This window comes from Tenebrio molitor, chromosome 1, assembly GCF_963966145.1.
Source record: "Tenebrio molitor chromosome 1, icTenMoli1.1, whole genome shotgun sequence".
Taxonomy (NCBI): domain Eukaryota; kingdom Metazoa; phylum Arthropoda; class Insecta; order Coleoptera; family Tenebrionidae; genus Tenebrio; species Tenebrio molitor.
In genome coordinates, this window is record NC_091046.1 from 15,907,047 (window position 1) to 15,918,140 (window position 11,094).

The following is an 11,094-nucleotide window of genomic DNA, read 5'->3' on the forward strand; positions in this document are numbered from 1 at the left end:
TAACATTCATAATCTAAAATTTATTATGTTGTTACACATTATAAATATAATAAATTAATAAATACTATATGAGTCCTCTTTTCTTCTTATAATCTTGCAAGTTTAAACTTCGCCTAGGTGCTAAGTCCTTTGTTACTGTTTTGGGTGTAACATTGACACTCGCCACTGTAAGGGAAAAATCTAAATTAAACTCAATGTACGTTAATTAATTAGACTACTCTTTTGTAAATGTGTTTTGTAAAGAGTTGTACAATATTGAAGGCGATGTTTACCTAACTTATCAAATGATAACTACACATTTGCTTGATTTTAACAGTCTTTATGTGGTTCAACATACATAAAAAAAAGAATGAATTCTTTTTATTAATTTTTTTCATAACTCACAATAAACTTTACTTTGTACGGCAGATTACCTGGTAAGGGAACATCCAAATCGATTTTAATATCAAAATCATGAGCTGAAAAGAGATCATCTTGAGTAACTTGAGCTGGTTGTGCTGGAACTTTCGGATTTTCCACTTCAATTGTCACCTTTTCTGGCTTTGTCTCAACAACCATCTCCATTTTTTCTTCTGGTGCTGCTTTAAAGTTCATTCTTGGTTTTGTGGATCTTCTGGTAAATGGGTCATCAATCTACAAACAAATCAAGTGTTATTCATTTCATTTCAATATACAGGTACGTCTGATACCTTTTTGCCTTTATTAGCTTTAATTTCGGCCATAATTGCTTTTTCCGCTTCTTCCACGTTTCTTTTCCTGTTTCGGTCATTGATGTACGATATACTTGAAATGGTTGATGTTCGTAATTTATCTAATTCAGAGGCTCTCTCTTCAAGGTCAGACAGTTTTTGTCCTAGCTCTCTGGTAAGTTCTTCGTCACCTCGCGCCAACGCGGAATCTCTTTCTTTCATTAACTGTGTTTTCCGCATTGCATAATTATGAGGATTAGGTTTGAATCTTTCCTTTTCACGTATCTAAAACTTTTAAAATTAAAACAAATGCCTACAAATATTATAGGTGTAGTTACAATTCGTTCGATGTCTTGTTCATTAAATTCATAATTTAAGGCTTCTTTAATATCTGCTTGTTTTTGCTCTACATGTTCTTTTGTTGGCAAGGCGTTCCCAGCAGCTGTACTAGCTTCTATCCATTTATGATATTCGTTATCGGTGAATTCTTGATTTGACACAAACTCTAATCTAAAGACTCGTTCTTGATTACCGTGCCGTACTCTTAGGCCCTGAAAATATGCCACGTTAAAAAAATAATACCATCATAAAAATGTCTTATGGTACTTCGCATTGTTTATCGTTCTGATTTCACCTAAATATATTTAGATCTAATTATTGTAACTTAGCTTCCACAAGAATTTCAAAAAATTTCTGTCACATGTAGAAAATGATACATATTTACAATGTCTGACGTTAAACAAAAAATTCTAAATGACGTACTTGACTACAGGTTATTCTAAATTATTATAGTCGAAGCAGGTCATGCCCATGTTATATAATTTTTGCCGCTGTCACTGTCATTTTTTAGGTGAAAAGTGCGGTGATGAGAACTTATATACCGGGACATTTTTTTAACATTGAACATAGCCCATACTTATTCCCTATGTTCAGTTTTAAAAAACACAGGTCAATGCATGTACGTAATCACGTAACCAAGGTAACGAAAATAAGTACTTGACAGTTTAACAAAATGGTCAAGTTGTTTGAAGAAGAAATACACATAATGCAGTTATTCTATGCCAATCAGAGCATTAGCAATGTGTGTGACATTTCCAGTGCAACACATGATAGACCAATTCCATCAATCGGAACAATTTTTAACATTATTTCAAAATCTCTGGTGTTCGGTATAGTTGATTGCATAGCAACTCACAATGCATTGATCTGTATTTTTTTTAAATTGAACATAGGGAATAAGTATGGACTATGTTCAGGGTTAAAAAAATGTCCCGGTATATATTTTTTTTTAAATTAACGATTGAATCCAAAAATGTTGTGTTGTTTTGCAACCAATTCTAAAAATATTGAGTTATTTTGCACCTAATTTAACTCCTGTGTGTGAACGGTGTGTACTCACTTATTCACATCACTTAGATGTTTTTTATACGGAGCGGCAACCCATTCTATTTTTTTTTTTGGTTTTGTTTTTTAACATCTTCGGGAAGTACACAATAATGGAAAAAAAGAATTGAAGAATTTGTCAAAATAGCAAGAGCTGTGAAGTGTAACCGAGGTGACAACACTGACAACCAAAGATTACTATGCCGACCACAAAATTTTGGCCGTCATTGTGTCAATTAAAAAAAAAAATTTGTATTCCGTACTTTATTGTCATCATGATTACCGTCTTGATTATGAACGTTATTTTTTGGATGGTACATTTCAAAACTCAAAATTATTTTGTCATTTCTACTATACTAAGGACAACGTAACATTTTATCAGCCCCGCCCATTTCATTTTCTTAGTTACCAATCAAATAGGTTGTTAAGACGATCTGATTTACACAGTAAAAATTTCTGACATTCGAATTGTCTTAATGACATTTTATTTTTTAGAACCTAAAACAATAATTGTGGACTTGACAGCAAAATTCTAACCTTAACTTTTTTACGTGGCAAATGTGATGAAGAAGTGTACAGATTGAATCTGGCTTTGATTCTGATTGGTCAATTTTAGTGGGCGGAGCAGATAAAAAGTTATAACGGCAATACTATACATAGAACGTTTACCGCAGGTTATCTATGTACGATTGCTCTAATTTTGTTCATTCATGTCGGATTTTTGGAATATCTGAGCTTCAAACAGTTTAAATTGATTGTCAAACTGACAAGAATCGAAAGTGGGGTTACGATTCCTAAAGGTTTATTTACACTTTCCTTGAATGTCAAGAAAGTGACGGCCAAAATTTTTTGACCGCCATAGTACATGTCAAACCTGGAATTGGTCGCTTCGGATAGAATGCAAGAAATGTTGCTTGCATGTCTCTAAAAGACAATCCGGAGTAATAGCATTTTACGAAGTTAACTTTTTCTTCTTTGTTAAAAGACTTCATTCTTTGAGGAATCAGCAAACTCGTTACGTTTGTCAAAAAATGAACGTTATTGTTATCGGGAGTCATGGCTACTATTTTATTATAAAAGAATTTAGGTACAATTTTTTTTTACTCTACAACTTTTGTATTAAGGTTTTGTTCGAAATAAATAAGGGGAGCCAATATCCGAAGATTTTTTACACGTAAAGTGCCCATGTACCAAAATCCATTCTGTACCCGGTATAAACGCTGTTCCAAAAACCAAAAAACCATTGTGGTGCAAATAACACATATTTTTCATGACATTTCCCATTACTTATCACAGTGGCAGATAATTCATTTGCACCACAATGGTTTTTTGACTTTTAAACAGCGTTTAGTTCAACAACCAACTCTACTAAGTTTGTCCTTTAAATCCGTTTGACACGATGACAGTTTTGATATCAAATTTAACACCAAAAATAATACATACATACACTGACCTCCAAAATTAACGCATCACTTGTATTTTTACGGTTTTTTTGAAAAGTTTTACTTTAAAGCAAAAAATTGTTATACACACCGAAAATAGAGGAAAAACATAGATCATTCTACAAGAGTAAATAAAATTTCCAGCCACTGTGTACAAAAATGAGCAAAAATATCGTTTTTGCTCAATTTTTAAATTTACTCTAAAATAATTATTTAGTAACAGTTGAAAAATTTAATCAGTATTGACATCAATCTTCATTTACTTTTAACATGGGTGATGTTAGGAACAACTTCGCATTTAAAAAGTCCGTGCAAGTGGTTTTGTTAGCCCAGAATTAAGAGAGTCGGAGGACTATGGCATATCACTTTGGTACGAACCAATCTACCGTATCTAAAGTTCTAAGAAGACATCGGCAGACTGGACGGCACACAAGGAGGCGGAAACAAGGCCGAAAACGGATCACAACACCTCACCAGGACCAATACTTATGGTTAATAAGCATTAGAGAAGGGTTTCTCGCTGCTCTCCGACTTCAAGATCGCATGTTAGACAATATGCACTCCGCCTGGGTGAAAATACTCGTTTCACTCGAGTTTTAAACTGGCCCACTCATGCCAAAAAAAGCCGAAATTACACAAAAACGAGTTGAATACAACGTTTTTTTGTTCGACGAGCCCCCCCAAAGGCTCCAAATCGCTGAAAATCTTTAAAATTAGCTTGACGTTTGTTTTGACAAGTTGTCAAATTTATCAAAATCCGTTCACACAGGAGAAAATTCTCAAATTCTGACAGTGTCGAAAAAAAAACTTTCATCAAAAAAGTCGGCTTTCGAAAGTATGAAAAACACCTCTTGACTACCACAGATTTGAGTGAAGAATAATTTTTTCAGGTACAACATTCACTGCAAAAGCGTACAGTTAGAGTCAAATTAATGTATAGCCATGTGCTTCTCAAAATATCGCCCTAACGCTGCAACTCAATATACGGCGTGATCAAGAATGACTGAATCTGTTGGTACATAAAAATGAAATTTGGCAAATTTGAAATTTACCATCAAAGGTTCATTTTTGTAATAGCATAAACATAACTGACATAACCAAAATAATTATTTAATGTCGTCTCAAGTTAAAAAAATCCGGTGAGTGCCAATTACGAGACAAAAAACACCAATACTTTTCAATTGTTTCATTGCCAACAGACTCAGTCATTGTTGATCACGCTGTACCTCTGACGTGTGGACCAAAAATACTGGAACTGAGGATTTCAAATGCGGTGTATGGTTCGTCTTTTTTTATATGCACTTCAAAAACAATGTTTGGTATTTCTAGTTATGTTGTATCAATTTGAGCGATTGCCTTGTTTCAACAGTGAGTTCCACACGGCATTACTTTTATCCCTGACTACAAAATGCACTTCGGACATTCTTAGTTGGCAAATTCCGGGGCATACCGAATGGAGCTTCGTGTCTAGTCGTCATAGCTGGATACAGAAACGCAAGAGTCAGTGTACGCGTAACATTTAAAAGACTTTAGTGACGTAGAATGAAAATCAGGCGAGAAGGACCTGTAGGCGGAGCTTAGCTGCAAAGTTTATATTTATTAATACATATTTTGAGTTTTATGCAGTTTTGAATATAATTATTTTATTACATACACAATTTTGAACAAATTATTATTCTGTGAATTTTCACCCACCACTGACCGAGATATTTTCAAAAGACGCGGCGCCGAAACTTTCTCCCTCCCGCGCAGCCGAACCAGTGCGCCACATTTACTTTTGCCAACTTAGAATGTCCAAACTGTATTTGTGTAGTAATGTTGTTGAGATGTTTAATATTAAACAATCCATTATTTTTCATGAACAGTAAGTTACTGATTAATACTAATCAATATTTAGATTTTAGATAAAAAATTTGTTTCACAGTCTAGGGCTGGATTAAATCTTTGAGGGGCATGATGACCAACTCATTAGACCGGGACCAATGGCTAACATGACTTCCGAATCACGAAAAAAAAAATTTTGTTTCACAGTCTAGAACTGGTTTACAAATCTATGAGGGGCATGATGACCAACTCAATAGACAGGGACCAATGGCTTAACGTGACTTCCGAATCACGAGATAGAATAGAGCCTTTTTTTTTAAACTTCGCCCTGGGTCGGAATCGAACCTTCGACCCTCGCATCCCTGAGCCAAAACGGACTCCCTTAGGCTATATTATTATCAAATTGATTAAACTAAAAAAAATTCAATTTGAAGAGAAAAATGTTTTGCTAAAATCTTTTATACACTGGTCACGTCGGATTGAAAATTGCTAAATTCGCATTATGTTGATTCCATGAATGTCATTATTTACAAGACCAAGGGCTAAAGACTAAGGGCTAGAGGTAAAGTCAAAACGAAACATGACATCGCGTGGTTTGCGCAGAAGACGAATGTAGATCAGTTGATTCCAGCTTACGTATATGACAGTGGCGGAGTCAAAAATTTTCTTTTGTTTACGCTATAGAGGGTGTTAGGGTTTCTTTCATCAGATGAAGAAAATTGGGTTTTGGTTAAGTTTTTACCCCTAAACTGACGACTGTATGATACGCCCCTGTCAGCGGTAAATTGGAGAGCACGCATCATAAGCTCCGCCCTGTCATGCTTCGTTTTGACTTTAGCTCCAACTCACCAACGTGAGTTAAATTTAACTATAGATTAAAATATACGAAAACATTGTTATAACAATAGGTAACTAAAGTAATGAAGCATTTTAACCTACAATTAACTTTAACTGACGTTGGTGAAACCGACCCATAATCACATAATATCGAATTCCAAAAACATCCAAACTATCAAAGTTCCGTCAAGTTGTCACACTGACAAAGCTGTTCTAGTACTTTTCAATGTACTTGGTTGACCACCGTGCAGCAATACACACCCAAACAATTTGTCAACAATTCGAAAAAATGGAAAAACAAAAGAGAACAGTATTTAAGGCGAGAGAAAAGCAAGCAATTGACTGTTCTAATGAGATTTTTTGGATAAATGTCACAAATTGTCAAAACGAAACGTCAAACTAATTTTAAAGATTTTAAGCGACTTGGAGCCTTTAAAGGGCTCGTCGAACAAAAAAACCTTGTACATATTCAACTCGTTCGTGTGTAAATTGGGTTTTAAAGACCCACGGTGCCAAAAAAGCCCAATTTAGATTAAATTTTAGGTGTCCCAACTGGGACACTTAAAATTTAATCAATGTAAATCAGACTATTGAATTGTCAATATATTTGGTAGTCTCTCTATAATATGTCATACTAAAGTTAACCTATTTGTGATAAAGCCGTAATTAAACAAATTTGTAATTTTTGACTTATATGACTGTCATTTTTGTCCCAGTTTTATTTGTCCATCGACGGTACATTGCGAATAATAAATTTTCACAAATTGTGACACTTGACAACACGATGTTTTTGGAATCCACTATAGCCAAAAAATTAGCTATTTATGCACCAAGGGCCTTACAACGATGATTACAATTGCGGCCACGGAATTTTGGCCGTCACTTGTCATTCCATTGACATGAGATGTAAAGCGGCCCTTACGTATTCCTAACCTCACTTTCTGCTATTTCAAGACTTGTCATTTTGACGCTGACTGACTTGCATGAAAACGCGCTTCCTCATTGCCTGCAACAAGTCAGGCACACACATATTTACATGTATATGCAGGAATAAGGCAAAAAGATTCATTCCCCTCGGATTCAAGACAAGACTTTCTTGGATCTTCTTGAATCTTAGCTCTCTGTAGTCTCGGTAAGATCTGTGCACCCTAACGCAGGTGCGCATGTGCTGCATAACGCTTTTCATTAAATAAGCACAAACATGCCTTCCTGCACATAATGCGATATCTTGTAAAGCTACTTTAAGAAACGATCAAACAATGATATTTTATTAACCTAATGTTGACAAAGAGAAAGAAAGCGTAAATAGGTAAGGACGATAAATATAAAAATAAAATAAAAACATAATAAATAGGTAGGTATTAGAAACATGCAAAGAAACTAGTATTTTGTAACTGCCCGATTTGCGTCTAAAACTTTTCTTAGTCTATTGGGCATGGAAAGGCATAGATTTCTGATGTAGTCCTGAGGTAACGCGTGCCATGCATCAGTGATCGCAGTAAGGAGTTCCTGTCTATTACGATAAATTTGTCTCTGTTTTTGCAAATGCCTTACCAAAAAACCCTACATATTCTCTATCGGGTTCACATCTGGACTACGACTGTGCCAGGCGAGGACGTTTATATTTTGATCCTGGAACCATGTTGCTACCCTATGAGACGTATGCACGGAGCAGTTGTCCTGCTGAAAGATAAAGTTTTGATTGGGATAAACCCTAGTCACTGAAGGGCGCATCACATTTTCCAGGATCCTAATATAAACGACAGAGTTCAACCGCTCTTCTACATGGAGCATTACCCCAGGACTAACAGCAGAAATCCACCCCCATACGTTAACAGAAAAGCGACCGAATCGTTCGGTCGGTTCAACGTAGCGTTCATCATATCGGCTGTTTCGTGGTCTATACACCTATAACACGACCATTGTGCGACGACTGGAAGACCTTTTCGTCTGAGAACACAACCTAGCACCTGCGTGGTTTCGAAGTTCAGTATTCCTCAGACGACGACGTGAGGTTTTGACGGAGCCCGGGAAATTACTAATATTCACTGCTGCAGTAGCAGTAGTAAAAGGACTGTTTCGTATCACAGTTAAAAGTTGTTCGTCTTGATTACGTATAGAAATTCGACGTCCCCCGGAACCTGGACGTCGTTCCAGTGTTTGATCTTGCCTCCATTTTTTAATAATTGCACTTAGGTATCGTGCTTCTTCCTATACCCAAACGTTCCGAAATTTTAGAATGTGATAGACCATCTTGGAACAGGGATATTATTTATCTGCACTTTATTAAAATAGGGTATTGGTGCCATGTTCGCAACTATTTGAATGAAGTATTACAGTGACAAATTTTTAGATGTCAATTCCAAAAGTCAATCATAATGACAATAAAGCATGGACTACATCCATTTTTTTTGAATTGACATGAAAGTGACGGCCAAAATTCCGTGGCCGCGATAGTACGCCCGGAGAACGATGAATCCATCTCTCGGGCTAAAGCCCTCGAGCTGGATTCACTGGATTTCACTGTTCTTAAAATTAAAAAAAAAAAAAAATGGCATCTTTGCAATTTTGAATTGATGAGGGCGTTATGAATCCATTACGCCCGCTTATTCTTATTACGCCCTGTATTATTCCCCGGTTGTTATGGACATGTTTACGTATTTCGTATCCTAGGAGTTATCATGCAATTATACTAAAGTGAAAAATAAAAAATTATTTGACTTTGAAATACCCAATCCATCCTGAATTTGCTTTAGTTAGTTTTTGAAAATAATTTCCTTTCAATTAAGAAAATACTTTACATCATTAAACCAATTCTAGATCCATATCAACATAATTTAAAATAAAAATCATAGTTTTGAAATGACATTATGAAAAAAGAAAAGCTTGCAATCGACTTGCCTTATTTGTCCTGGTATTGCCTAAATTGTAGATTTTGGCTGTTTCATAAACATTTATTACTTCAGCCACACGATAAACTGGCATGTTGTTATGTTGACCAATGCCAATTTTTACATAACATCCCTTAACAATGCGATCAAAAAATGGCATATGTACAAATCTTTCAAGCTTATGCCTTGACAATCGAATATTATTCATGTCAATTCTTGTGGGAACATATGCTGGTTTTTCTTCTTCATCCTGTTCATTATCACTTGAACTGGAACTAGATGAAGAGCGAGATCTAGCAGACCCCCCTGATTGTCTTGGTTGGTGAGGTGAGCTTTTACCTCCTGTAAACATTCTGAATGTACAAATCAAAAAAACAGTTTCAATTTGAATCATGTTGTCAAACATTTAACAAACAATTCACTGAATATTTATCAAACATTACCTTCACTTTCACTGTCATCTGAGTATATATCTGATGCTTTCAATTTAACAGCACTTTTGTTGGTTGAATGTGTAGCATCTTCCTCTTCTTTCTTCCGTTGTTCTTCTTTTCGTTTTTCTTCTGCCTCCTCTCTTTTTTGTTTATCCTCTCTTCTAGCTTTTAATTCAGCCATGGCATTAACTCTCTTATCTACTCGTCCACGATTTTCTTCTATATTTTTCTTACGCTCTTTACTACGTTCTTTATGATCAATAGAAGTAAAATCTGTTTGTAATTTGCTGTGATCTCTGTCTTTTTCTTTTTCCTTATCCTTATGCCGATGTGGCTTCTCCCTTGCTCTTTCAGCTTTCTTGGCTTGTCTCAATTTCTTTTCAATTTCAAAACTGTAAGAAAAATGTCATTTAATTTTAAAATCCATTTTAGAAATTCAAAAATACCGTGTTTTCATCAGTTCTCGTTGTTCAATCCTTTTGAATATTTCAGTTTCTCTTTCTTTTTCTGTTAAACTTGCTAGACGGGCTCTATCTTCTTCGTCCCCCATAAGCTGATCATCATATCCATCATTATACTCTTCATCAGAGATTGACGAGTCTGATACTTCTCCTTCTTCTGGTTCAGAATTGTTCTTGATGTCTTCTTTCTTTTCAGATTCTGAATCAGATGAGACTGAATCCCGTTTTTGTTTTTTCTTAGTTCTACTACTGTCACTGTCAGATTTACCATCATATTCAGAATCTGAATTTGATTTTGGCGACTTCTTCTTTCTATTTTTCTTTTTAGCTAAATTCAAAAACTCCTACAAAAAATAATACAATTCTTTATGTTATGCTTCCAGTTTTTCAGGTTATTTATATAATTTACATCGTTGCCTGCTATTTGGTTGAAACAGATAAAATTAATATGATTACAATTAGTTTTTAATATCTTATTTTAAACATAAATAAATAGAAAAGTTATACTTGTTAATATCGATTTCATCTACAAAAAATTAATGACTAGAAATTGAAACTTCACCGTATAGGTTAGAATTTTTTACAAACACTAAATCACTTACTGAATCTAAATCGCTCGTTGAATCATTACTGGAATCACTGTCAATAAGTGCCTGATTTTTTCGTTTGCCCATTTTAGTTGATAAAACGAATAATGACTTCACTTAACCAATCTTAAATTAAACCAACATCAACAACCACTTCCATCACCATTTCTCACCAACTTTTTACAGTTTTATTCAATTGATGCTTGAACTGTGGCTTGAAGCTGGTTACAAAAACAAAGCAGGTTGTCCAACACAATAAACTTTAAAGTTTTAAACTTCATGTCTTCATGTGAGCTTGGTGGCTTGGGTACGAATATGAACACTATGAACAACACGAACATTAATCAGATATTTTAACATTCAGAAATTATAAAATTGGTTTTTTTTTTGTAACAATAACTTCCATACTACCCAACATTGTTGTACATATTAATTTTGATTATTTCCCTCATACCTACACTACATATAACTATAAAAAGCCGTAGTTGCTATGGTTTTTGGTTTTTCTGGCTTTTATATCGGTTAAATTTGAAACGTCAAAATTTA

At 34.8% G+C, this 11,094-nt stretch overlaps 1 protein-coding gene across 1 annotated transcript; it reads right to left on the reverse strand.

Moving 5' to 3' along the window:
- Positions 1–10,770, reverse strand: Rtf1 (RNA polymerase-associated protein Rtf1). The gene is made up of 8 exons (XM_069062354.1): positions 10,564–10,770; positions 9,947–10,305; positions 9,510–9,892; positions 9,077–9,408; positions 1,028–1,240; positions 690–974; positions 414–633; positions 1–165 (listed from the first exon to the last, which is right to left on the reverse strand). The coding sequence occupies exons 1-8, from the start codon at positions 10,633–10,635 to the stop codon at positions 65–67; spliced, it is 1,965 nt and encodes a 654-aa protein (XP_068918455.1). The 5' UTR covers positions 10,636–10,770; the 3' UTR covers positions 1–64.
- Positions 10,771–11,094: the final 324 nt, after the last annotated feature.